The 26,922-nt window shown below is 44.0% G+C and overlaps 4 protein-coding genes across 21 annotated transcripts; 2 read left to right on the top strand and 2 right to left on the bottom strand.

Moving 5' to 3' along the window:
- Positions 1-288: 288 nt before the first annotated feature.
- LOC6546709 (glutaminase liver isoform, mitochondrial) lies at positions 289-9,063 on the top strand. 8 transcript variants are annotated; one of them, XM_001975834.3, is made up of 7 exons: positions 289-694; positions 3,675-3,781; positions 5,934-5,963; positions 6,507-6,746; positions 6,809-7,182; positions 7,241-8,271; positions 8,425-9,063. In XM_001975834.3, the coding sequence occupies exons 1-7, from the start codon at positions 500-502 to the stop codon at positions 8,596-8,598; spliced, it is 2,151 nt and encodes a 716-aa protein (XP_001975870.1). In that variant the 5' UTR covers positions 289-499; the 3' UTR covers positions 8,599-9,063. The 8 variants fall into 8 exon arrangements, with proteins under 8 accessions (XP_001975870.1, XP_015012502.1, XP_026836680.1 ...); XM_015157014.2 differs by lacking the exon at positions 289-694 and adding an exon at positions 3,306-3,404; XM_015157016.2 differs by lacking the exon at positions 5,934-5,963.
- Positions 9,064-9,522: 459 nt separating this feature from the next.
- LOC6546710 (transmembrane ascorbate ferrireductase 1) lies at positions 9,523-19,979 on the top strand. Of its 5 annotated transcripts, none has more exons than XM_001975835.3 (6): positions 9,523-9,873; positions 11,665-11,820; positions 18,306-18,529; positions 18,594-18,816; positions 18,873-19,037; positions 19,188-19,979. In XM_001975835.3, the coding sequence occupies exons 2-6, from the start codon at positions 11,702-11,704 to the stop codon at positions 19,327-19,329; spliced, it is 873 nt and encodes a 290-aa protein (XP_001975871.1). In that variant the 5' UTR covers positions 9,523-9,873; positions 11,665-11,701; the 3' UTR covers positions 19,330-19,979. The 5 variants fall into 5 exon arrangements, with proteins under 5 accessions (XP_001975871.1, XP_026835709.1, XP_026835710.1 ...); XM_026979908.1 differs by lacking the exons at positions 9,523-9,873; positions 11,665-11,820 and adding exons at positions 13,865-13,980; positions 14,405-14,662 and having other exon boundaries at positions 19,188-19,974; XM_026979909.1 differs by lacking the exons at positions 9,523-9,873; positions 11,665-11,820 and adding exons at positions 13,867-13,930; positions 14,405-14,662.
- A 52-nt stretch (positions 19,980-20,031) lies between these two features.
- On the bottom strand, positions 20,032-23,641 carry LOC6546711 (arylsulfatase I). 5 transcript variants are annotated; one of them, XM_026979902.1, is made up of 7 exons: positions 23,496-23,641; positions 22,154-22,276; positions 21,924-22,083; positions 21,782-21,869; positions 21,334-21,725; positions 20,503-21,247; positions 20,032-20,439 (listed from the first exon to the last, which is right to left on the bottom strand). In XM_026979902.1, exons 2-7 carry the CDS (start codon positions 22,259-22,261, stop codon positions 20,244-20,246), a joined length of 1,689 nt encoding a protein of 562 aa, XP_026835703.1. In that variant the 5' UTR covers positions 22,262-22,276; positions 23,496-23,641; the 3' UTR covers positions 20,032-20,243. The 5 variants fall into 5 exon arrangements, with proteins under 5 accessions (XP_026835703.1, XP_026835704.1, XP_026835705.1 ...); XM_026979903.1 differs by having other exon boundaries at positions 22,154-22,268; XM_026979904.1 differs by having other exon boundaries at positions 22,154-22,268; positions 23,595-23,639.
- A 167-nt stretch (positions 23,642-23,808) lies between these two features.
- On the bottom strand, positions 23,809-26,911 carry LOC6546712 (zinc transporter 9). 3 transcript variants are annotated; one of them, XM_026979901.1, is made up of 8 exons: positions 26,448-26,911; positions 25,511-26,388; positions 25,317-25,458; positions 24,848-25,254; positions 24,468-24,796; positions 24,341-24,415; positions 24,167-24,280; positions 23,809-24,102 (listed from the first exon to the last, which is right to left on the bottom strand). In XM_026979901.1, exons 2-8 carry the CDS (start codon positions 26,385-26,387, stop codon positions 24,058-24,060), a joined length of 1,989 nt encoding a protein of 662 aa, XP_026835702.1. In that variant the 5' UTR covers position 26,388; positions 26,448-26,911; the 3' UTR covers positions 23,809-24,057. The 3 variants fall into 3 exon arrangements, with proteins under 3 accessions (XP_026835702.1, XP_015011627.1, XP_001975873.1); XM_015156141.2 differs by having other exon boundaries at positions 25,511-26,393; positions 26,448-26,910; XM_001975837.3 differs by having other exon boundaries at positions 25,317-25,443; positions 25,511-26,393; positions 26,448-26,910.
- Positions 26,912-26,922: the final 11 nt, after the last annotated feature.

Here is a 26,922-nt window from a genome sequence, read left to right as displayed (position 1 = left end):
TCTATTCTAGCCATATACAAATAACTTGCCAAGTAATGAAGCCATTTCCTTTATTCCCAGTGTAGAAAATTCATTTGCACAGTTGTGCTAATGACGTCACTGGCGTAGACGGGCCCCCAGCAACGTCATCACCCTCCCCTTTGGTAGCCCCTCTGCCCCACAGAAAGAGAGAGAGAGTTCTCTATTTATGCTTACTCACAAGCCAAGAAGTAATCACCGCTGCTTTTTCTGCCGCCAACGTTTTTGCGGCAGCGTTTAGCTGATTATGAGCTTTCTGCTTTCGGCATTTTAGTACCCAGCGATTGGTAAAAGAGAACGCATGTGCAGACAACGGAGCGGATACGCAACTTGAATGTGAACGTGAAAGAAGGGCCCGCCAGACAAGACATCAAGTACGAGCATTAAGGTTTACCCTGTTACGCATCCGATAATCCAAGAATCAGAGAGACGTCGTCGTCGTCATTAGGGCAACCAATTAGCCAAGTCAGTGATTGTGATAATGCTTAAAGGTGTTCCCACGCTAGCCGGTCGAAACCTTCGTCTACTGACGACCCAGGCACAGGTGCTGGTGCATCAGCGCGCCAAGGCGTCCGCCGCCGAGCCCGTCGAGGAATTCGACCAGGAGACGGATCTCTTGAAGCGCGCCAGATTCGGACACACGGGCAAACAGCTGCAGCAGAAAATAATCAATGAGGTAAGTTTCGCGGAGAGTTTCAAACGGGGGATGAGCCGAAAAGCAGCTGACTAAGTACACTATTTGGGCCTAAATTTCGACCGACTATTGATTTTTCATGGGTTACCCACAAAAGCGAACGCATAATCCGCACAGATGCGCAAATACTGGCGGAAAACCCAAACAGTTTCCAAAAATAGATCCCGAAACTTAAACAAAAACCAAGATATGGAACTGCCCTGGAAGTGATTTTCGACACGTAAAGGCGTATGACTTTTATTCCAGCCTGACAACGCTGGATTTTTAACCCAAAACGCCGGGCATTAGTTTAATTAGATAAATGCCAGGCGCAGCGTGACTGACGCAATATCCAGATAACACACCCACTGTCCTGTCTCTCCCAAAAAAGGAAAAAAAAAAATAGAAAAGATAATTGGTTTATCTTATCGCATCTGTGATTGCGGCGACTAGACTACCGGGCAAATTAATTGTGAAATTATCATGACAAATTTTCGGGGGCTAGGTGCTAATCAGGTGCAAATCAACTGACACACTCATCCTTAATCCCCCAAATATCACATGTGACATGTGGAACTCCCAATTCGCAGTACCCGTTGTCAACAAGTTTATTATAATGTCAAAAAATCAGACGACGGCGAGACGCTGACCGAGACATTGAAACAATGATTGTGAGATTGGAAACGGGAACAGAGATGGTTATAAAAGTCTGCTTATTTATTATTCTTTAGCTCGTGGAAAAAAAGAGCTAATCGTACAAATATGTGTGTTACATATGTATGTACATATGTTACGAATACACTTAGAAAAAGTCGAACTATGTATGAGATTCATGTTCCCGCCTACGTTCTTAGATATATGGTTTATTTCCGGCAAAACAATCCTAATCTAATTCATAAGATCTGAAGTCTTATCAACATGAACTGATGATTTATGTAACTTTGATAGGGAAAACATGTCTGTGCTATTTTTAAATTTAATTGTAGTTTGCTTAAGAAGCTGGCTAAAATTAGGCACCCCTTATCGGTAGCATATAAACATTCCAGTTTATATAAAAACATCTTATTTATATCAAAATCCCATAAAGCATTGTTTATGCTTTAAAACGTAATATAATTAAAAAAAATATATTTTGCTGTGTATGTGATTCACAAAATCTTGGAGAGTTAAAGTCACGCGAAACTGTCGCCCGAAAATAAATAGTGTAAACGTGAGCATGGCAACACAAAAAAAAAAAAATTTATGAACAAATAATGTTGGAGGTGGCAACTCAAACAGAAATAATTATGGTTAGGAACACAGCTGGCGAAGATTTGGCAAAAGTCCATCACTAGTCAAAATTGTTTGCGCTGCTTTTGTTGCCATGGGAGAAATGGAAGAGCACACACTCACACAAATATTTAGCATACCGTGCGTATTATTAATATTTTAGCTGCCACTACACAAGAACCAAGCCTCTTCCCCTTCCAAATGCCACATGGTCGCCTGAGAAAAGTAGAAAAGTAAAAAAAAAGAGTTATGGTGTTCTTAAGCAAAAAATATGTCATATTCCCTGACTATTTTTATTATTATTATTATTATGTTTAAAGTATTTCGTTTTGAAAGGAAATATTTAGCAATTTCTAGATCAAACATATATTTTTATAACATAAACCATGAGGAGTAATTGAGACCGATAAAAGAAATATATTTTATGACCGCGATAAACAGTGCTTATCCCTCTTCCATAAGCCTCCCTCAGTCAAGCCCAGTTACTTTAATTATAGTTAGAGGCCCGCAATTTCCCTTAAAAGTTTATGCTTTTATAAAGACAGTAGTGTTTGGGAACTACCACTTACAACGATAAATTATATTCGGAAGATTGTTGTGCAGTAGTTATTGCTCGTAAAAATTAGTTTTAAAACATATATCATAAAAAATGAAAACTAGGTTTTTATAAATTAATTACTACATTTCATTACACGTTGACATAAAAGAACGCTTTGAGGACTTGCATAAAAAAATTGATTTTTATGGGGCACAAGATGGGTCTCACATGTTCTCTGAATACGTTTCTCCCTGATTATTATAATCCAAATTTCCGCGTGAATTTTGCGTCAATGTTCCGTCAGCTCTTGGGATCAAAATTCGAAAGGTGCCAAAGTCCCACGCTAATGTGACAGGCCCCTTGAACGGAACTTGTTTGGTTATTATATTCTTTTTATCTGTATGATGTTGTTGTTATTGCGCGAGATATGCGCCACATGACTTTCTTTCGCTGAAATAAGTGTTTAATAATATGCAAATAAGCAGCGAGTGCGCAAAACACTTAACAATGGAAACGGATACCCTTTTCCGAAAACAAGAAGCATATTTATGGTAGCAATTTGTTTAACTCCACAAGATAATGAGAGGTATGTAAAGTTGGTGGAGTATTTTCAATCAATTATAGTGAGTCAGAAAATTGAATTTGAAAGGAAAGGCACCGAGACATCTGCTCCGCTGATGTCATGCGGTTAGGTAATCCAATCCCATAGGACAGAAAGTATTCAGTTACACAAATGAATGACTACATATACTCCATTAACGCAAATAGGACTGCTATGAGAGAAATTAGTAGGCTGAGTCCAGAATGTATTCCAAATCGATAATGTGCAAGAAGTTGACATTGCAAATATTAGGGAAACAGTAAAGAGCAAAGAACCAAAGGAGTATGAGAGCTATAACCATCCTTGTAAGCTCCAAATGTGTTGCCGATTTTCGGGGATCTCATTAATGTTTTTGATAACCAACCCCTGCTTTCTATAAAAGCTGCTCGTAAATGGCATATGTCCATTATTTCCACTTCGATCCGGTTGCGGTATACATTGGATATACCTAGAAAATATGCTAGTACGTGCCATAAAGTTCGGGCTTTGACATAACTGGGAAAACGTGATGCGCACAGAGAATTTCCAACCTAAACAACAGCTGTAATATACAACGAATACTTTGTTCATTTCAGAAAAAACTGCGCGCTCCACCGCTTATGAACTTGGTGTTTGCCAATCGAAAGTTGTCCTTCTACGATACCAGTTCCACTCCAAAGACCAAAGAGGATAATGCCAAGCTGTGAGTACATACCTAACCCCAATCAGTTTCACTGTCCATGTCCACATTACAATATTTCACCGCAAAACAATCCAGAGCACAGCACTTGCACAACTGCATCCAATCCAGTCTAATTGGGATTGCAAAATATTTGTCCACTCATTTGCACCTTTCTCGTCTGTGATTGCTTCTTACCCACTATTTTCCACGTGGCTATAACCAAGTGGGTCAACATCTTAGCTGCTGCCAGACTGCATTGCAAGTACCAATGATCCATTTTTAGATCCACTGCAGCTTGCGATGCTATACTTAGTTCGGAAAATATTGTTTTGAAAACAACAACCGAAATCGTTGACACACACAATTAACAAACTCGTCCAAAGTCCAAAGAAATTGCAAAAATATTTTGATGGCACTTTTTGGGGGTAAACATTTGCCAGCTCCCCTTTTGTTTCAAGCAGAGCCAGGGAGATTATGGGCTGGGTGCTCCAAGTGGGAGGTATCTGTACCGATAGTACGCGCTAATTGCCGGCAATCTCAGCCGTCGAAAATTAATTAACATACGTTTATTAAACGAAGATAAAAATCGAATTCGCTCGCTATTTTCGGGCCCGCTGAATGATTTATATGCATATGTATTGGCTTGGATGTATGATGTTGGCGAACTATAAAACCTTTGGCCGTTCGCCGACTGGTCTCATTTTGGCGGTGACGGGCCGCAAGTTTGCACAGTGAAAGAGCAGGATATACACCTTATCGGAACGATGGGCGATCGTAGTTGGAATCTGCTGCAGTACGCCACCGAGAAGGCGCCACTCCCACTCGATGGATACACCGCCGAGGAGGCGGCCCAGTTCAAGGACAGCATCAGGCAGAAGATTGTAGACGACCTAAAGTCCATGACGGGGGAGGAGCTGATAGAGCTGGTCAAGCAGAATGCCGCCAAGCAGGAGGAGGGAAAGGCGGAGATTCCGGCCACGGAACCCTTATCCAGCACCGAAGTGGGCAAGGAACGAGTGCAGGATGATGCGGATCTCATTGATGCCGGTATCATAGCGGAAATGGTCGCCGGACTGTGCACCAAAAGCCAAAAAGCGACGTTCATCAAGGTGATAACGAAGTATATCAGGTAATTGTGAATCATCCGGAGACGTGCCCACCTCCTTATCGAAATCAAAGAAACGGGGTTTCGCCGCGTGACGTCCTCCTTCTTATCGGTTTCGAGGTGGCTCCGATGTGAATATCTCCTCCCTAGAGCGCCAGACAATGGGCAGTGCCATTATAATGCTATAAATCCAGCCATATCTGCTCCGCGGTTGTGTGTACTCGTGCGGGCTTTGTGTGTAGAGAAAAAGGAGTTAATTAATTTATTTTATTGGCAATAACATGATTTAGAAATTAGCACATTCCGGCCCTGCGCAGCTCTCCATGGTCCGTACTTTGCTCACCGCTAACCGCTAACCGCTCTCCGATCTCCGGTCGTCTATCCGTTTGGCTATCTAAGTGCTCCGTTCGGTGGGAGCAGCAAAAATCACACTTTCCGCTAATGTATAAAATGGCAGCGCGCCTACTGTTGTTCCCATTAAACTTGCAACAGCCCAGCGCTCAAGTCCAGGCGATCCGAGTTCGAAATCCAGTGTAGTTCGAAAACAGATACAAACAGTCAACGCCCTCGAATATCACGTATACGCCGTGATGGTGCAACCAACTGAACTGGATGCGCTGAAGCGCCAGAGTGAGGATGGGGAGACCAAGGAGCGGGAGGAGAACTATAGGCGGGGCAAGGAGCAGGAGACCACGGAGACGGCGGCCATCATAGAGGAGATCATCGAGGGCATCTCGCTGCAGAATCGTCGCGGCACCATAGTGCGTACTATTTCCGCGATAATCAGGTAAAAATAGTGCCGGAAAGTGCAGCCCAAACAGACGGTCAGGGACAAAGACAGGGACAATATTTAGTATTCCGAGTGGATCCGAGTGGATCATAAATATAGACTGCGCACATAACACACCCCATATCTATACGACACACCCCCTATATAAATATTAAGTATATAACTATGCAGAAACGAAAATTGCGTTGATTGACGCTCATTACACGCTCATTAATGGCCAATATATGGAAATCTAACTAACAATTGCCATCTGCTCATCCTGTTTATCACTCTTTTAGCAGTCAGAGACGCCACTATTCGATGCGGCCGTGAGTAATCGATTGAACTGTTCTGCTTTTGTACACTCCCCAGTAGAATTTGAATCAGTTGCCATGCCATACCACACCATAAGCCAAACGATCTCTTAATCAAGCCCAACTCAACTAAATTGAAGTTGATTGTAGTCTGCGCGAACTGATTTCCCAAATTGATAGTACCGAAAAAAGACCCAATTAATCAAATCGGCCAACCATGGAGGAAGATCTATAATTAGAGAAGTCCAACTGGATCTGTGCAGTTATAATTTTTGTTTTTGGCCGCGCTGCATTAGATGTCTGTGCGCCAATTAGCACTTTGACTTCAGCGCCAGTTGGCTAAAGACAAACCCCTCTAAAGTTCCCCCTTACACCTGCGCACCCCTAAAAGTAGCAGTATTATTTGTGAATTTTGACTTGCTTTTCCACACACGCATGCTAAAATTCAGTCGGGGATCGCCGCTCAATTAGCAGGTGCCCCAACCCAATTGCTTTTCTGCAACTTGGAAACTATTTCGCTAATTTGCCCATACCAACTGGTTGTATTCCAATTCACAGCCATCGCGAGCAGGAGCAGCGAAATGCGGAGGATGTGCTATTCGACATGTTCGCCAGCGAGGAGACGGGCCTCATCTCGATGGGCAAATTCCTGGCCGGGCTAAAGACCACCGGAATTCGCAGGAACGATCCGCGAGTGCGGGAACTGATGGAAAACTTGAAGAAAGTGCACAAGCTAAATAACTACGAGACGGGCTCTTCGGCGGAAACGCAGCATCTCAATCGGGAGACCTTCAAGGCGTAAGTTATAGCCGTAGTTATTCCAATCGGACAGTTTTGATTGCAATCCTTGCCTTGTACAGAGTGGTGGCCCCCAACATTGTGCTGATTGCCAAGGCGTTCCGGCAGCAGTTCGTGATCCCCGACTTTACGAGTTTCGTCAAGGACATCGAGGACATTTACAACCGCTGCAAGAGCAACACATTGGGCAAGTTGGCCGACTACATTCCGCAGCTAGCTCGCTATAATCCCGATTCCTGGGGCCTGAGCATCTGCACCATTGATGGACAGCGCTTCTCCATCGGCGATGTGGATGTGCCCTTCACACTCCAGAGTTGCAGCAAGCCACTGACCTACGCCATTGCCCTGGAGAAGCTGGGCCCCAAGGTGGTGCACTCGTATGTGGGCCAGGAGCCGAGTGGCAGGAACTTCAACGAACTCGTCCTGGATCAGAACAGTAAGTTAGAAAACAAGTAATCGCAAGTAATCGCACTTATACTCGTGTGTCTCCACAGAAAAGCCGCACAATCCGATGATCAACGCTGGTGCCATTCTCACCTGCTCCCTGATGAACGCCTTGGTGAAGCCGGACATGACCTCCGCTGAGATCTTCGACTACACCATGTCCTGGTTCAAGCGGCTGTCCGGCGGCGAGTACATTGGCTTTAATAACGCCGTATTCCTGTCCGAACGGGAGGCTGCCGATAGGAACTACGCCCTGGGCTTCTATATGCGGGAGAACAAGTGCTTCCCCAAGCGCACCAATCTTAAGGAGGTGATGGACTTCTACTTCCAGTGCTGCTCCATGGAGACCAACTGCGAGGCCATGTCCGTGATCGCCGCCAGTTTGGCCAATGGTGGCATCTGTCCCACCACCGAGGAGAAGGTGTTCCGGCCGGAGGTTATCCGGGATGTGCTCTCAATCATGCACTCCTGCGGCACGTACGACTACTCCGGGCAGTTCGCCTTCAAGGTGGGTCTGCCAGCCAAGTCCGGTGTTAGTGGCGGCATGATGCTGGTCATCCCCAACGTAATGGGCATCTTCGCCTGGTCCCCGCCCCTGGATCACTTGGGTAATACAGTGAGAGGACTTCAGTTTTGTGAGGAGCTGGTCTCCATGTTCAATTTCCATCGCTACGACAACCTGAAGCATCTGTCCAACAAAAAGGATCCAAGGAAGCACCGCTACGAGACAAAGGGTCTGTCCATCGTGAATCTGCTCTTTTCAGCTGCCAGCGGAGATGTTACGGCCTTGCGCCGTCATCGTCTCTCCGGAATGGATATCACCCTGGCCGACTACGATGGTCGCACTGCCCTCCATTTGGCTGCCTCCGAAGGACACTTGGAGTGCGTCAAGTTTCTGCTGGAACAGTGTCATGTACCCCACAACCCCAAGGATCGTTGGGGCAATCTGCCCGTGGATGAGGCCGAGAACTTTGGCCACAGCCACGTGGTGGAGTTCCTGCGCTCCTGGGCCGAGAAGGCCGATCTGTCCAACGAGGAGTGCAACACCGAGGCGGTGACCAGCAAGACACAAGCGGATGAGGTCAGTTCAAGTTCAAGTTCAAGTCCAGGTTCAAGTCCATGTTCAAGTCCAAGTTCAAGTCCATGTTCGAGTTTGAAGACGGGAAACCTCTTGGGGCAAAATCAAAGCAAGCCAAATGACAACTTAAAGCTGAATTCCAATTTCACCTTTCAGGAAATCTGCAGCACAAGCGACCTGGAGACCAGTCCGACCACCAGTCCCATTCCCACGCCCGTGGAATCTGGATCCAGGGCAGGATCTGGACGGTCCAGCCCGGTGCCATCGGATGCGGGCAGTACGGCGAGTGTGGGAAGCAGCATCGATGACAAGACCAAGCCGGGACTATAAGCGCACAGAGATCCAGGATCCCAGCAGAATCTCCCTGACTAAATTATTCGCACAACCTTTAAGTTTATATATGATGTATTAGATTAAAGTTAAGAGTACCCGAAATACCATCAGTTCCCGCTGGCTGGTTAGTCCTATATAATTTGTAGTAGTCATCCCACGTGCAAGTCGTGGTCCTTCGCGGCGGATTCACTGCACGAGCGGCATTTGTACTTGTACTTGGTAGTGCTTAGTTAGCCACAAAAATTCCATGGTATCCTACGAAACAATGACAATAATCCACACAACTTGGGTCTGTGACCCGCCTAAATGTATTGCATTCGTACTTGTCAATTGATATTTGTATGCTTTTGAATGTGTATTAATAATCCTGTTTAAAATGATCAAAATATCTCTGTTCAGATATACCTGATAGCGATTGAATATATACATGTTTATCTGAAAATACACATATATTATATGGCATATCGTTTCTTAATGGGTCTTTTAAGGTTGGAGAATCATACACGGTGTTTAATGGTCATACTATTCTACCCAACACTTAAAATTTGTAATCAAATTTCTAATAAACGCTGGTAATTAAACTTTTTAAATCACTAACATATTTTACCTCATATTATACTAACATTTTGATTGATGGACCGACCGCTTACAGCTGACTGAAGTATTGTATGACGTTTAAAAAATTGGTTGGCTTATGCTTTGGACTTAAATTATTTGGAAAATTGTATTAAATCATTGTATTAAATTCAAACACTGCCATCAATCAATTTATTCTACATTCAATGTATATAACTCGTTCCACTCTACAAATATCTGCTATAAACTTTGTCAGCCGAGCGTATTTTACACGACGACCCAAGACACGAAGCTAGATTATAGCACCATTATGGCATGTCATCGCTTGGTTTTCCCAGTGCCGCATGGCTCAGTTCGTTCGCAGCATTCGTGGAGTTCGGACGTGGGTGTTATTGGATCAGAGCGTGTGTGTTCCGTGCCGGTTTGTTTGCGGAGTTTCCATCATCCGTCAGCTCCCATTCAGGCCGCACCATCTCCGCCGGAGGAGGGATGCACTCCGTTCGCGTTCGGGCAGATGAATTAATTGGGGAAAATTGTTAAATTCCAGCTCGTTGAAGCGGCCACAAATCCAATTAAGCATATACACCATTTGCGGCGAGTTTGTGCATAATAGAGTAATTAAGTTTTCATTGAAAAGGGTTTTTGACACCACATCGCATCGCAAACGCCGCACGCCGCACGCCACACGAACTTGGGGTAGGTTCACATTTTTTCGTAAAGACAGTAAATCGAGAGTGGCAAGAACAGCAGGAGCATCGTTTCCGTTTCCGCTTTGCTAGCTGGCTTCTCATATAAGAGTGCATAAAACACAGATTTTGCAGACCCAAATCGGATTATTAAGTCCCAGCCACAAAAGGATATCTATATCACAGTCTCCATGCCAACCCATTACGCCTCCAAGAACCTGATTTCTGCACTTTCCTCCATTGACAATCTCTCTGCACAAGTCGCTGCATATCCGGGCCTCGAAATATTTGGAGCCCTTCTTTTGTGAGTGGATTTTTGGCCGCTCGCTTTGTTTGTTTGCTTCATTTGGCGCAGACATGGGCAGCGTCAGCAGCTGTGGGATTGCATAATGTCCAGCTTCCTCTCCAGAAAGTAGCCCAAAGCGATTGGGGATTGGGAAGTAGGTCTGCCGTCTGCCCCCTGGAAACAATGAGATCTTAGATCTAATAGAAATTCTTTATTATTCATTTGTGGACAAGTTCTTGGGAAGTTCCGAAAGATTTAGCAGCGCAAATTAAATATTTAACGAGGAAATCCACTTAATAAATTAATAATAATGCATTCATCTGTTCCATATGCTATTGATGAAATATAAGTGGTTACAAATTAAAACTTGTTATTTTGTCTTCTTTTCACAACATGTAATAATTGTACTACAAGTTCTACTACTACTACCAGTCCTCAGATTATTATTTAACGAAATCGAATTTTATAATTTTGACTTTCCCAATAGAACTTTCCTCTGTTCCCCAACAAACTAAATCAAATGACTGAGGGCGAGAGGCTTTAGAGATTCGAATCAAAACAGAACTGAATGCACCCACAATCCGAACATATCTCTCTCTCATTTACTAATAATACCCTTAAGTTGGGACCTGTATAATCAGCTTAATCCGGGCGGAGAGAATGTCAATCCCCCTCGTCCAGTTCCGTGGGAACTGGACACATGTGTGTAGGGATAGGGACAGCGGGCTATGCAAACGATTTGCAGGAATTTCGGAATGGAGGGGCGGACTGTGGTTGCCGGTTGACTGGTTGACTGGTTGGCTGGGCAAAGGAAGTTGGCTTCGGCATCAGCAAATGCCAGGCATTGATGTGTCCATCAAGTGTCTCTGCATTGGGTTCAACGAACCCCCAAGAACTAGAACGTCCGATAATAATTGATTGGTGGGAAAGCAGGAAAAGGGCGCCGAACGGATCCCACACACATTCTGAGTAGAAGTATGAGTATCTGAAGTATCTGGAGTATCTGCGACTTGACGGGCGAAGTGAATCGGAAATTGGCGCTCTCTGCAGAACGCATTCGGACGTGTGATGAGCCAATTTCACACATGGCAGAGGCGGCTGCAGAAATACGTGAAGTCCACAAGAAAAACAAAAAAAATAAAAACAAACAGAGAGCCAGCCAAGTGCAATGCCCTGGACTTCAGTTGACGCTGCACTTTTGCCACCTTGTGGAGTCGCCAAAAATAAATGCCAAAAGCCATTCCAACTTCCCGGCATGAAAAGCGGCTTCCCCGCTTATTATGTTTGGTTTCCCCCATTCGAAAGGCCCATATATTGTACAGAACTATATATACAGACATATAGCGGCGCCGCCATTCATCACCAGATGAGACCTACACCCCCTATTATTATGCAGAGTTGCGGATGTGGAAACAGAATCTGAATCGAAATCCTGCTGCTGCTCTGTTGTTCTCTCTATTAAAATGCCACATTTAAATGCCGAGCCTCATAAATGTTTCTCTTCTCGCAATGCAGTCAGCGGAGCAAAGGCATCAAAATTGATTGCTTTCACATGGACACGAACTCGGTGAGTCCCCTCCCGCCGATGGAGGAGGCCATGGACAGGGTCAGCGAGAAGTCGCCCCCGGGAACTCCCAATGGCATCGACATGCCCCCGCCGCCAGATGAAAAGTGAGTTCAGATTACCAAAGGCCAAAAATAAACCTTAAGTGAGTGCAAGCTCGGTTGCTTTAAATATTAAGCTCTAAGTGGGATATAGGTGCTCAAAGATTGTCTCTTAAGAAAAATATAATACACTTATGCTGAATTTATTGCTTGTAATATTCTCAGGTAAAAGTTAACCCAGTTCATAAATTATTTATAATAATATGGGCATGATTTAAAATCAACATTGAAATGCATATTTACGGACCCTTATGTAAAGAGATATTTTGCAACGCATAAGCAATTTTATTTATGAGTATTAAAATAGTTTATCGTTACTTTATTTACTTTTAAATATTTTAAAATTTTAAATCCGTTTTCCCACAAAAGCCACACCTCCTTCAATCAATCCCCCATTCGCAGCTAATCAACACAATTTAGTCAACAGATTCCCCAACACATTTGTTTATCAATATTTAAGTAAATTGTGTCACTTATGCATATCAAATTCGAGGCAGCCACAAGAACATGGAGGCCAATTTCCCCGGGGGCCAATTTGGAGCTCTTGTCTAGCCGGCAATTGGCCTTGCCCATCTCCGATGCGATGCTCATCTGCCAGTTCAGTTGGAACCTCTAACTTGGGATGGGAGATATGGAAAACAAGAGAAGACTTAGACAGACACCCAACCATTTGTACGCTGGCTTTAATCGATTTTAATGGCACCACGCGGCGTATGTGTAATATTTACATGAAATAGTGCCCGGGCACGTCAGGAATTGCCCCAAACACTAATTAACAATGACGGAGAACAGCAAATGTCGACGCCTACACACCCTTTCAGGAGTTCGAGGCTATTTTTACGCGCCAATTTCCTAATTCACGTATCTTTGAAAGTCGTAAATTTTATTTTAATGCGACCTCGTTGCAAATCACACAAAAAGCCGGGACACATCCTTCCTGTAACCCGTACAGGCCCACAAATTCAACAGTTGATCGCGTGCGCCCAACTCACATAGTAACTTGGCCGTAAACATTCCGCCCGCAATCCACCATTCTCCCACGTCCTTTGGCCATGTCCTTGTCCAATTTCTGGCACGAAGCTCTCGGTAAGCTTCGAGTAATTACTGGTATTTTTCCTTCTTTGCCCGGGGACTCAACCTTTTCGCCGCCTCGTTTTCATTTCATTTTCATTTGATTTCCAGTAATTTTTGGGCGCGTTGCCCGCACAATACCCACTTGGCTTATGGGCTCCAAGGAGCCGGAATAATGACCCAAAGTCCCAGGGTGTGTTTGTTGTCCTTACGGGAAAGTAGGAGTGGGTATGGGTAATAAGGTAGATGAATGTGGATGTGGTTCTCCCTACCCCGCTCCACGACCAATCGCTGACCCAGTATTTCAATAGGAATTAGTGGAAGCTCCGCTTCCATAAATATTTGATTGATTCAGGCTGCTGCTGGCAGGTGTTTTGATTGATACTCCCATTTATTTATTTATTTATAGTCACGGCGTATTGTTGACAAACAGGTGTCCCACTAATTAGTTTCCGAGTGTAGTTAGCAGACTATTTCTATCAACTTATGTATAATTTTAGTCTACTTTACTTTAAGATGAAAACCTCTTTCTTATCACTGGTCCACTTATTTCTGCCAACAGTTTCAGTCAGCTGACGAACTGGTCTATCTTGTATCTTAACTTTATTTACACCCTAATCTCCAGAGATCAAGAGACAGTCTTTTAGACCACATATTGCATAATACAAGGTCGAGTCGGAAAGAAACCAAGCCATAAATCTCGCTAATCAAAAAACGTTAGGTAAATAATTAACACACATCTTTAAATTTAAATTTCTGCGAACGGTTCGTTTCCTTGCTGAAATGCTCGGTGGATGGCTCGGCGCTGGTGATCCTCCAATGGTTTACATCTCTGCTTTTGCACACAATTGGTTCCGTCGCCTGCTGCAAAGCTTGGGATCAGTTGATGTCTCCGCTAAAGTAGCGCCTACAGTATATGCCTACATGATCTAAAACCCATCTCGACTTTTTAGCTCCAGAAAGCTGCGAGCAGAAAATTGAAATAAATTTTCAGTTGCCTCTAGCTGATCGCCGCGATCTGATCGTCGTTACACTTCATTTGATAGTAAAATTCAGTGAATTTAATAGAGGATTTTCGTGCGGTTGTTTGTATTGGTGCGCTTGTTAACAAGGAGCTATATAAACAAAAGCATAGAGAAATTGAACATTTAAAGTGCTTTGTGTGCCACTTTTCCACATTTTTGGGTGCCTTTTACCCCGCTATCTGTGGATCGGCTACTTTCTTTGACTAAAAAGTACTTTTTCGCATTGTTAGGCGAGAATCCAAATTTGCATTTATAAAACCCCATCTTGATTAAATTCAATGTGAACCTGCGGCCCCTTACATGAACACATGAATAGATAACGAACCGAATCCGTCACTGTTTTTGGGATCGCTTTTTGGCACCGTGTGATTGACGAATTAACGCATTCAGCTCGATTAGCATCTGTATTCAAACTGGAAAAGTTCTATTAGCTATTAGCGATCCCATAGCCAGACTTCGGTTCTCAATTGTCTCTCGATTGTGGCATTTTACAGAAGCGATATAGAAGCCTAATTACACGGAAAACGCATATACGAGTATAAACGACCTTTAGTTGGGCCATCCCAGATATATTGTATAAATACAACTATATAGAGCCGATCCGTGACGCACCGCACAGCGATTCTAGGTCTGGTGGGTGGCGGTGACAGCGTAAGCGGAAAAACCAAACAGATTTCGGCCCAAATAGCAACACTTGGCTAAATGCGAGATCGCCACTTGGCCAAAATGCCGCGTGGAGGAACGACAACATCGTAAGTCTCAAAGTCAAACTAAGAAATCCACCCCCCAGGGCCAGACTTTAGACGTAATATAAGCAAATTCCTTTTTGTGTCGTGTATTTATTTAATTTAAACAATTGCTGCTTGTGGAGAAAAAAGTAGTTCGATCGAACAAGGGTACACATGTTAAGTGATAGTGTCAGGTTGTTGAGTAGCGCGAATTCGATTGTATCTGCAAGATACAATTTCCAGCAAACATACAGTACGTATGTGTGGGGGCTTGGCTCGGATTATTGGATCGTACCCGCACTCCCTCGAGAGATCGCTTCAATTAAACAAGCCGCGACATCGACGGCTTCTCTAAACAAATGCCAGGCATTGTAAAGTAACCCCCTGCCACATTGGATCGTATCGGATCGGTTGGGCTCAGACCAGTATATATAGTATGCCGTACGCGTACTTCGTCATAATCAACCCGCAGGATACGCAGAAGTGTGTTGGAGTGTGCGAGTGATTTTCAGCCATGCGTGCGACAGCAAATGTTTTAATTTGCCTCGATCCGCAGACTTTTAATTGTGCATTCCGCGTCAGCTCGTTACTTGTTACATCTGATGGTTTCTTTAATTGAATTGTGCCCTGGCTTCCTGCTACCATGCCTCTGCCACTAGCTTTTGTCCATATTTTCATCTTTCTAGCAGTAGCATTGCTCCACTTTAGGTACTACACAAGTAAATCAAGTTATAGGCATAATTAGCCTGGTTTAATAGAGGCTTTCGTAGTGGTTCTGGTTGCCCTATCATCTGATTAGTACACCTTTTTGTAGATCTACTCTCAGTTGGACATCTCGCTGCCATGGCCATCATAATCTGCATCACATGACCGAGATACGAAGGTTCCTAAGCACAACCCACTGTAGTTCTACGAGAAGAGTTTTCTTATCTGCAGATAAGAAATGTAAAAGGCTTAGACATGTTTAAACACATTATATCTCTAAAATATAATATTATTTTAAACTTGATGCTCGCAGAATGCAAACTAAATTTGCATATCTTAGATAGGAGCCATAGTAAGCTTCTTAACTGGTAATATTTATATTTAGTTTATACAACATTAAAGTCCGTAAAATTCAAACATCAAGGTATAATGTTTTAGATTTAGGCCTATCCTACTACTTGCATTTAATAAAATAATATAAATTGGTAGTGTATGCCAGGTCATAAATTATTTCATTAATCATCGTGGATTACTCGGCCTATGCTTGCACAAATAATGCATTAATCTGCATTTGTTAAATGACTATAGGAATTTGTATATTACGCCGCAAAGCCGATGCGCTTTCTCTGTTTACTTGCATCCCATTTGCAGTGGGTGCCACCGTCGAGTCAATAGCCTTTCATCCACAATGACCCATTAGCCATAAGTAGCTGCACCTAGGCCAAAAACCCGGCTCAAAAAGTCTGGCTCTGACTGAGGCTGAATCTGAGGTTCAGGTTCAGATTCGAATGCATAAAACAGGTGGCGGCCAAGAAACGAGTTTTCCATAAAACGAAAAACTTTTAGCGAAAATTTCCCAGCGCAGCGAGCCAATGAAAAGTGAAAGAGATACAAATGTGCAGCTAAAGATACAGATACATTTACAGACACACCGCACACTGGTGTGGGCTTGTGTTCCAACAATCTGCGGCAAGTGAAATGTGTGTTAAACCAAAGCAGCCACTGCTGCTAAAGCTGCCCCGCTAACCTCACCCCCCTGCAATGTGTTGATAGCTAAATGCCTGCTCCAACCGCACTACCAATCCCAAACCCATACCCATACCCATTCCCAAACCCAGACGCAGCTGCAGCCACATCGACATCCACATTCACGTCCACTGCGGCGGCGGAGTGCAACTTGTGGCAGACACTCGTTCATTGACACCGCCATCGGATGCACAGCAAGAAACATGATCAGCGATCGTCATTAATCTTTTTTAAATGCAGAAGCATTTGCTATGAACAAACAGAACGAATTTCCTATCTTCAATTAAAACTATCTTGATCTAATCGGAACTTTATTAATTAAAACAATCAATGATCCTAATGTGGGAAATAAAATTTGATAGAATATTATTTAATGTTATGATCATATTGATTTTAATTCCATTGAATATTTCTTTAATTTCATTTGATCAGTAAAGATCATATCGATTTTGGTAATTTATGCATACATTCATATATGAATACTTACACACAGAGAAATTTTTTAACTCGATCCCAAACTTGAAGATCGCAGCTTAGACAATTGAATTGTAAGCTTTTGTATCGCAATACCTTTTAGATTTAGTTTATACCATCGTGTATATTTCATATAAATCGCAGTTGCGTCGCCGCATTTTCTCCGAGTGCTCCGATCTTTGGGCACTCAGTGCCACACCGATCTCGCCCCGCCGTGTCCGATGCGGCATGTCCGTTGCAGTTGCACTTCGCGGCTAGTGTCGCATGTAAATTGGAGCAGCATCGGCGGCACCCCATGGCATTATCTTCACAATGCTGTGATGCAAGTGTCGTGAAAGCGAGAGCGATGGATGGTAATTCGATTCGCTTTTGCTTTCATTATCACAACAGGGGGCTCGCACTATTAATTTAAATAATCGCTTTGTTTACACTCGATACGTTGTTGCGCCAATGCATTTCGGAATTTCTAATGAAACCAAGGAGCTGCACTTGGCGATGATTAGGCGCTTGGTTGGCGGCCAGCAATGCGTCCAATTACGCCGACAGCACAATGTTTCTACTCCAGTTTGTCTGCAGGCCGTTAACTTTCGAAAGATCAACAGATGGCTTCGGTTTGGCAGCCCATTGTGTTCTTCTGGGACTTCTCCCACTGCACTATGCTGATGACGTTGGATCCGTATCTCTGTACCATTCGGGTGGGTGAGATCATTGCGTCCATCATCAGCCATCGAAATTGTATGTCATACGATCGCACGAGAAGTGATGAAATTAATATGACAGACAGGCCGCAATTGGGTGGAAACAATACACTTTTGACTCCATTACCCTTTCCCCAGCTGTCAAAATCATGCCATAGTCGAAACATTAATCCAAGTAGGAGTACATTCACACATAAGAACCCAACAATTCCAGGACAAGTGGAGCAGTTTGTTATAACATCTTTAACCCAACACTAATCCACGCATAAGGGAAAATTGGATATTTGCTAGGAAAATTAGATAATTGCGATTTCTCTTAAGTCCACTGTAATGCCACTTGATCCATCTATCCGTCTGTTGTCCATCAATTAGCCCGATTAGCAGCACATTCAACCCACAATTAGCATTACGCTATTCTTGAGAATCTCTGGTGGAATCTCCATAATTCGAAGGCAGCCAACATAAATTGTGTTTAATGAGGGGCAACCTACGTACCCCACATTGTAGTTGAACTGGTTCTGTCCCTAGAAATCAGAATCTATGAATCTAAATTTTGTGTTATCTTAGAAATAAGAGATATACTGGTTATGGTATCAAATACGACTACATCGAAACATGAAACCCATTGACGGACCCTTTATAGATGAACTGAACCGCTTGATCTTTCATCGACCCAACTTTATGAAAAGTCGGATTAAAAAGTAATTGTTTAATGCTGTATCATGTGCTTTTATGGATTTCCCTGCGCTCCAATCTCGTTACAGGCGCTATGAGGAGGATCCAGATAATGCCTGGAACTGCTGCTCCTGGTGCGAGTACTTGCTGATCGTCATCCTGTCCACGATCCTGCTGGTGGGCGTCCTGGTGCTGACCCTCTTTTGGGTGATGTTCTACCGGGATGGCTTCGCCTGGTCGGAGAGTCCCAAGCAGCAGTTCAATCTGCATCCCATCCTGATGATCGCTGGCTTCATCACGCTATCCGGATTTTGTAAGTCCCTCCCAATTGTGTTGATGTACCTATCTTAATCTTATTTGAAATACCCCCCAATTAGCTATCTTGATCTACCGGCTGTGCCGCTGCGTGAAGCACATCTATGTGAAGCTGATCCACATGTTCTTCCACGCCGTGGCCATACCGTGCATCGCCCTGGGTTTCATGTCCGTCTTCGCTTCCCACGAGGCGTTGCAAAAGGTCAACTTCTACAGCCTCCACTCGTGGCTGGGCTTCGTGACAATGGGCATGTTTGTGCTCCAGTTTGTGATCGGCTTCTTCAGGTGGGTCGCCACAACTCGATGTCCCAATCCGGCATATTAATCCACATCTTCTATAGCTTTCTGGTGATGCTGTGCTGTGAGAACAAGACCTACAGCTGCCGGTCGGCCATGGTGCCCATCCACGCCAGCTTGGGACTGGCCAACTTCTGGCTGGCCATTGCCTCATCCGTCACGGGACTGATCGAGAAGGAGCGCGAAACCGTCAACGAGACGGGCGTGAGGTAAGCATAGTTTGGTAATACCCATGGGCAGGTCATAGCACAACTAAAGATGAATACAAAGCAATCATTTCAATTCCCATTACCAACTACATAGTATGGGGTATTACTTTTAAGCGAAAGTCGTTAATTTGTTCTTGATTATCTTTACAGCAGTGAGAACAAGCTGGTGGAGCACTACATCACCAGTGCCATCGGCGTCACCCTCATCTTCATCGGCATCATCGTGACCTTCGCGGTGCGGCGTTCCAATGCGCCCGCCTCGGCGAAGGTCTATGTCACAGAGCGCATTTAGACGGGCCGTCCGGCTCGTCGGAGTCTCCGTCGCCGGATTTGATCCACGGCCAGGAGGGGAAGCGAGTCGCAGCAGATGTACCCGAGGATACCGGAACTCGGCGACTTTGACTGGACTTGGGGAAACGGACCGGCGGTGTCCTTTCGCCAGGCTTAGCGCACAGAGACCACGCTTCTGCAACTCTATCCGAACCCTTTGTAACCTTTTATATGCCAAATTAAATCCACTTCATACACTTAGACTACTCCATATGGCTCTAATCAAAATCTTTGCCCACTTTCAATCTCTCAGTAGGTGTGTAGGATTAGGAATCTCAGCAGAAGAGCCGACCAAGCAAGCAAATCTAATCAAAATTGACGTGTTCAGCCGAACCAACTGATGCATACAGGCCCAGGCACTCGCAAGCTAGATTAGCCAGTTTTTTGGTACTATAGTAGAATTTTGATATATAAGCCCATGTAACTAGTGTATGATCGTACCACGTAACGCATTGAATGTACGCACTCGAAATCAAAACTGTCGCATTTGATGTTTTTTGTAATCGTGCAAGTATTTGTATTTTCATAATGCGCTAAGCAACCTAAGCTGTAAACCAATTTTACAAACAAATAAATACTTTTGCCCTGTCTGAGGGTCTCATAATAACCAAATTAGTTTACGCATTTTGTGATGGGGATTGCATTCATTTTCCTATATCTGATATCAATTTAGGTTATCCCAGGTCTTTAATAAATTTCCATACAAAACTTGTAAAGTATTAGATGTTAATGCTATGAAAGCGAACTTCCTAACTGCATTGAACGTATATGTGTATTGCTATATTTCCATTCCAAAACTTTTAAGATCTTTCAAACCAATTTATATCATATTTCATAGCATATCATATTTGTATCTTTATATCATATCTTTATATTCTACACAGTCTTGGCCAAAGTAATATCCCCACTAAAAGTATCAAGATCGTTATTTTGATAGTCCCCAAAGTTTGTCCACGTATAGTTCCAGAATCTGGGATCGGCCCGAGGATCAGCGGGCTTATTCGAGGGCGGCACTGCGGTGGCATTGAATCTCTCTAGTTCCGCCATCAATGCGTTTACAACTTCCGGATATCTTAAATGTATTTGGAAAGAATGTAAACACTTTATAATCAACTTCACAGATTTCAGAACTTACTGCTTGGCCAGATTGTACTGCTCACAGGGATCATCGCGAATGTGGAACAAGCACGGAGCAGAGAAGGCGGTGGCCAAACAACTGGTTCCTTTGGAGGATTGTGCCGGGCACGACACCGTGGCAGCTGCTCTTATTCTCTGCTGATCCGCCTGACTTGGCAGCATCTTGAGAGCTTCCAGCGCTTTGCCCGCCCTACTCCTGGCCACCATCTGCCAGTCGTACAGACGAGGATTTCTTTCCCCCGCAGGACCATACCAACCATCCCAACTACCCCGGTAATTGGTGCCCTTGACCAGCTTCCAATCTCCAACGCTGAGAGCTGCACTGCCCCATATGTCATCGATATTGTGGAGCACATTCAAGCGTGGGGACGCCTTGTCCTGAACCAATGCCCGCCAAATGCTCTGGCCATCGATTTGCTTGCTGAGATTAGCCACGGCTGCTGGGCCACCAGCTGCCTCCAGGAGCGTGGGCAGCCAGTCGATGATGTGCATGGTCTGGTTGGACACCCGTTGGCTTTTCTTTAGCAGAGGTGACCACATGAGACCCGCCGCTCTGACTCCGCCCTCCCACAGGGTATTCTTGACACCCTTCAGGGGATAGTTGGAGGCGAAGTTAAGGTTAAATCCTTGGGCTGGACCCCCATTATCCGAGGAGAATATGATGATCGAGTTCTCCAGCATGTTCGACTTGCGCAGCTGATCCACAATTTGACCCACAGAGTCGTCCATTTTTGAAACCATAGCTGTGAATGTTTTTCAGTATTAATAAAATTCCCTTAACAAGTCTGAAAATTCTTAAAATATAACTTACACATAACTAGCAACTTACCCGCAAATTTTCGCCGTTTATAGTGCGGAATGTGCGCCATCTTGATCACGTCGTTGTCCGGAACTGGCAGAGGATTGTACGGATTACTCGAGTGGCAGGCTGCATGGGCAACGTAGAGAAACAGGGGACCCTTGGTGGCATTATGGCTAGCAATCACCTTGACCGAGTGATCGGTTATCACATCCGTGGTGTAGTGGCCATGCAGGTCATAGGCCACTTCCGTGCCATTGCGCATATCGAGACCCCACTGGTTGTTCTCCACGGCGGTGTGATCGTTGTAGTCCTGGTGACCCGACCAGAATCCCACGTGGCTACTAAAGCCGCGATAGAGTGGAGTGTACTTCAGCTTCCAATGGCCCAAATGCCACTTGCCAGCTATGTGGGAGGCGTAACTGGAAGTGGAGATTGTGTTTATAGAGTTGGTGTTACATATATCACAGTGACCTACCCCAACTCATTCAAATACTGGGGTAGTATTTTCTCCTCCAAGGGCAAGCCTCTTGGTTCAGCGGCATAAAGAACTGTATGTTGCATTCCTACAAAAGTGGCACTAATAACTATGATAAAAAGAAAAGGATGATCTAACACACCCGTATGTATGGGATATTTCCCCGTCATAAGGGCAGATCTGGATGGAGTACAAATTGGTGCCACATAGTAACGATTCAGAATAATACCAGAATACGCCAAAGCATCTATGTTGGGCGTGGGAATATCTGCCGAGCCATGGAAACCCACATCGTTAAAGCCCTAAAAAACAAAAATAATAAAACAATATGAAATTATTTGAATTAAATTCATAGTAATCAATAAAACTCACCAGATCATCGGCCAAAATAAATATAATGTTGGGCTGGGCAGGAGGTTTTTCATCCTCACCTGCAATCATGTTTGGCAGCAGCAAGCAGATCAACCATAAGAACCACATTATCTACCTGAAAAACTAGAAGATTGTGATTCATATTCGGCATTTAAAAGCACACCATAAAAAAAATTAGTTAAGTAATTTATGTATTGCGGAGAATCCCGGTGACAGTCATTACGAGAACGAGCTGAACCCAATTTATTGATCTTCCACCGTTTTGAATAGCATTGAATGGCATTGATCGTCATAGTTGTTCGAATTCATTTGCCTGTGCAAATGGAACTGAATCAGCAATTGCATTCAGTGCGACCTCAATATGAGTGGATTGCTCTTCTTCACCTGCGCTGAATGAATTGATTCGCAGTTGCGATTCATTAATCGCAGGGATACCCCTAAGAACGTACATACGTAATGGGAAGCGAGTATACTCATTTGGCCATTGTTCAAAGCGATTCCATGTGGCACCTAATTAACATGTAAATTGAGTTTGTCGCTGTTTGCACCGTTAATGGGTCAACAAGTACCACTCGGCAATCGGAAAGCTCAAATTAAAAAACCAAATTAGATTCGGAAACTTTTTCGAGGCAGATCGAACTGCTAATGCTCTTACGACCTTACCAAAAAATATATAGAATATATATCAATCAAGTATAATTAATCACTGACAAACAGGTTAACCAACTGTATATAAACTTTCAAGTTTAAGCACTTTAATAATATAGGAGGTATATAAAACTTTTTGATCAGTTCAGAAAACTGTTAAAACTTATGTAATTTCGGTAAGTTTTTAAATTCGGCAGGATAAAAATAACTAATGTTTTCGACTTTGCAGCACTTTTCACCTTAAATCGATTGGATATTATGTCCCATTTAACATTAAAATCTATATTATGCATTTTCATTTTGGTGATATATTGACCACATTTATGTGGTCTGTTATTTTAAGCCCTAAAATGTTGGATACAATGCGATCTCTCACTTTTCTATGCAGAAAACTCTTTGTTAAACAAACAATTCTATTGTTTGTCATAGGTCACTAACCCGTAATGAGAATCAAAAGAAGTTCGTTTATGCAAAATCACTCAACTGACTGTTGTAATATTTTTGTGGCGATTAGTAAAGTTCACGCTCTTTAGCACTCGAACGCTTATTTACTTTACTGGATTTTGGAATTAATTAAACGAACAAACAAACCGCAGGCAATGCTTATTTAACACGTTAACTTGTTAAGGTTTGCATGAGTTTTGTCAACGATTTTATTTTTCCATTTTTTATTTGTCAATTAACATCAACATACTTTGTATATGCGTATATGCTCTGCAGTATTTGTAAATAATTTATGTTCACAGAGAATCCCACTTTGTAGCTATTTATTCGGCACCAAGCGTACACCTACCGCCAACCGTTTTAATTCACGCGCCAAGTCAGACTGAAAAAATTCCCAAACAGCGCACCCAGAGCCGCGGACTTTTAACAGTGAAAGCAAAACGCTGTTAAAGATCGAAATCTATTCGCACAGGGGAAGAGCGAGTTGAAATTGCAGCAAAAGGGAAAACTCTTGCTTTCGTTGACCTACGACATTCACAAGTACTTTATTTATAGACACGGAATATTAAGGAATATCTAGGCTCTTTAATTCAACAAACTATTTTACGAAACAGATATATGCATACCTTCAAACCGCTGGGCTCCTGTCAAGCCCGCGGCAATACACTTTTAATGCTTAGTTCTAAATTTACATCTAGAAGTACACAGTGGGAAATAAATATATGCTAGACAGGCAATAATTTCCTATAGAAAGCAACCAAATCACCCAATGCTTTGTGTATTTAACAGTCCCCCAGGCGAATAGAGGGCTATTAGAGTATTTCCAGGTCCACATGACGTATTTCCGGAAATTGTGTCTGTTAAAATATGAAGTATATGAGTTTAGAAAGAATAACTACATTATCATCCATTATAACTAACCCGCAGGTTCATCTCAATGCGATCAATCTCACCGCCCATCAGGTCCACAATGTTTTCGCCTTGATCCAGCAAAAAGCTCTCCAGATCCTCAACCTTTTGAAAGCCTCGAACAGTCTGCGGAATGTAACAAAAACCGGTCAATGACAGGCCCAAAAATAGGTCAATACCACGTACTGTGAGCAGTTTTGCGAGATCCTGTTTATCCAGATACGAACGCGTCAGCTCACGGCCATCGAAGTCAAGCTCAGCCTGGGGAAATGAACTTTAGTGTCATTGAAGCCCTTTAAGAGCAAGGGTTTACCTTATAACGAACTCGAGCGTTGCCAATATCGATTCCCTTGACATCGTAAATCGCTCTGATCATCACATCAGCCTCCAAAGCAGAATTTATCTTTTCTAGGCGCTCGGATGCAATGGATATTCCTACCAGCGCATTGGCATTTGTATAAATGATAAAAGAGGCCACAGCACCCAGGAGAGCACCTATAACCAGTGATCCAGCGGCGTCGAAGATGGGCGATCCTGTGTAACTACTCAATCCCATACAAGCTCCAGCCACCATAACGCCAGTTACAGCTGCAGCGTCTTCGCACAGCACCACATTCACGCATGGATCCTTGCCAGAAATTACTGTAAAATAATCTGTATAATCTATTTTCTTATTACACATGAAAAGCTCACCATAATCTTTAAAGGTCATATTGTTTTCCTTGGCCGATCGTTTAAGCTCATTGATGGCCACCACCAGAGTGGCTCCCTCAGAAACTAACGATCCCATTAAGATGCAATACACCCAAAACAGATCGGTTATGGGTTCCGGATGGAGAATGCCATCAATACCGTGGTAGATGGACAGCCCACAGCCTACGCAAAATATGCCAACGCCCGAAATCAGCGAGGACACATATCGCATGTTCATGTATCCATAAGGATGATCTATGTCCGGACTCTGAGATGACTTGTAAATGCCAAAGGCGAGAATGAGCTGGTTGATTAGGTCGGCCAAAGAATGGATAACCTCCGCAAACATGCTGTGGGAACCGCTGTACAGCCAACCTCCTGCCTTGAAAAGCAAATTGGCTGCATTGCTAAAAGGTAAAATGTCTTTTTCATAAACACACCTGTTTGTAAAACTATGCATTTAACTCACATAGCGATGGCGGTGGCCACCACTTGCCCGGACTTCTCCGACTCCTTTCTGTTGTCGAGCATTACTTTGGTCCGAGATCCCATCTCCCTGCGGTAGTCGCGCAACCGCCGTTTGACAGTGAATAGATCTGCGGAGTCATAGACTTTAGCATCCATATTAAAGGTAGAACGGACACAGGACAGAAAGACACTTACTCTGCTGGTATTGCTTGCGCTCCACCTCCCGCTTGAGTCGTTCCCGTAACAGGTTTTCCTTGGATCCCCACACCTCCACAGCCTTAGCTTCAACATCGCGTCGCCAGTAGACCGTCATGGGCGGCTCCTGCTCGTACGGCGATCTCCGCTTAATTTTGGGCAGACACTCCAGTTGAGCAGCGGTCAACAAGAAATCGCTGATGGCCCTGTTGGGGGTCACAAAGTTGCGCTCTAGGGAAGCACGATAATCGAAACGGGGTCGCTTTGGAGAAATCACAGGCGCTAGAGGCGTCACCTCTGCAGGTGGGCATGTTCGACTAACTTCTGCGGCCCTTTCAGATAGCACAGCATCAGCCGGAGAATTTTTAGTTGCGCTTGTCACTGTTTCAGGAGGATTCAAAATGGAGCCAGAAGCCCCTCCCAATCCCACAGCACCAATTCCCAATGCAGTGGAGCTGGAACGTAGATTGATGGCCCCTGCGACCAATGCTGGCTCTTTCACCTTGGTTAGCGGCGGTAGATCGGATTTTTCAAACACAATCTCGTTAATCTTGGAGTCCTCGATGGTGGTGCTGATAGACAGGATGCCCTTTGTTGTCTTCACCTCAAAGTTTTTCGTTTCCTTTTCCTTTGGTTTGGCGACTGCACCAGCGGTGGACTCCTCCTGCAGAGGTTTGTCCCTCTTGGAATCACTGTCATTGGCGCTACAGCGAAACTGCAGGAACATGCTTGGGCGCTTCCACGGTTGTTGCTTGAATGACACGCCGTCATTCCGCTTCCAGGGATAACTGGCATCTTGGCGCAAGGAGCACTGGCTAAAAGCCTTTCCAAAGTGCTGGTGTCTTCGCTGCAGGATCTGCACGCCGCGCAACAGCATCCTGCACTGGAGAGGAATACATATTAAGCTTATCTCTTCCACACATATGGTACTGCTTACACGGCGCGCTGTGTCACTATCGCACTATAGATTCCAATCGGTTGTCTTCTATTGTTGGGGGTGCTCCGTGGTTTCTCCTCTACCGCAAAACTACGTCATGCGAGCCAAATAGAACGGGTAGAGTACGAATTGCGGTCGCACTTAATCCAGCAAAAGTCGCTCTGTGGAATGCCCCAATCGTTCATGGGGCCACAATCCTTGGAGCGTCGAGGGCTTACTTGGAATTGTACTCTAAATATACATTGGCGATTTTTTTATACTGAAAATTTAACCATCACCGGCTGGCGCTTTTTGCCTGTGCTTTGGCCGTTGATGTTGTGGTTTTCTTTTCATGCCAACACAGTTTGGTCACACTTGCAGAGCTTATCAAATGTTCCCACTGTGCAGCATACAGAAGAGTAGAGTGCGAAAATAAATGCATAGGTTGCAGGTCTATAAGTTGGGAACTTCAAAAATATAAAACTTAAATATAAAT

This window comes from Drosophila erecta, unplaced genomic scaffold, assembly GCF_003286155.1.
Source record: "Drosophila erecta strain 14021-0224.00,06,07 unplaced genomic scaffold, DereRS2 tig00000092-arrow-pilon, whole genome shotgun sequence".
Lineage (NCBI taxonomy): Eukaryota > Metazoa > Arthropoda > Insecta > Diptera > Drosophilidae > Drosophila > Drosophila erecta.
Note: the sequence above shows the minus strand (reverse complement) of the source record. Positions and strands in the feature narration are given on the sequence as shown.

Bases quoted from the DNA above. Each gene is read 5' to 3' on its own strand.
- LOC6546711 (XM_026979902.1), bottom strand. From the start codon at position 22,261: ATGTGGTTCTTATGGTTGATCTGCTTGCTGCTGCCAAACATGATTGCA. The intron at 22,084-22,153 runs GTGAGTTTTATT...TTTGTTTTTTAG, and splicing joins TTATTTTGGCCGATGATCTG to GGCTTTAACGATGTGGGTTT. The intron at 21,726-21,781 runs GTAGGTCACTGT...CTCCACTTCCAG, and splicing joins CAGTATTTGAATGAGTTGGG to TTACGCCTCCCACATAGCTG.
- LOC6546710 (XM_001975835.3), top strand. From the start codon at position 11,702: ATGGACACGAACTCGGTGAGTCCCCTCCCGCCGATGGAGGAGGCCATG. The intron at 18,530-18,593 runs GTAAGTCCCTCC...CCCCCCAATTAG, and splicing joins CATCACGCTATCCGGATTTT to CTATCTTGATCTACCGGCTG. The intron at 19,038-19,187 runs GTAAGCATAGTT...TTATCTTTACAG, and splicing joins GTCAACGAGACGGGCGTGAG to CAGTGAGAACAAGCTGGTGG.
- LOC6546712 (XM_026979901.1), bottom strand. From the start codon at position 26,387: ATGCTGTTGCGCGGCGTGCAGATCCTGCAGCGAAGACACCAGCACTTT. The intron at 24,797-24,847 runs GTGAGCTTTTCA...ATTATTTTACAG, and splicing joins TATGACCTTTAAAGATTATG to TAATTTCTGGCAAGGATCCA. The intron at 24,416-24,467 runs GTAAACCCTTGC...TCATTTCCCCAG, and splicing joins ACGCTCGAGTTCGTTATAAG to GCTGAGCTTGACTTCGATGG.
- LOC6546709 (XM_026980879.1), top strand. From the start codon at position 500: ATGCTTAAAGGTGTTCCCACGCTAGCCGGTCGAAACCTTCGTCTACTG. The intron at 695-3,674 runs GTAAGTTTCGCG...TGTTCATTTCAG, and splicing joins AGCAGAAAATAATCAATGAG to AAAAAACTGCGCGCTCCACC. The intron at 3,782-6,506 runs GTGAGTACATAC...TCCAATTCACAG, and splicing joins AAAGAGGATAATGCCAAGCT to CCATCGCGAGCAGGAGCAGC.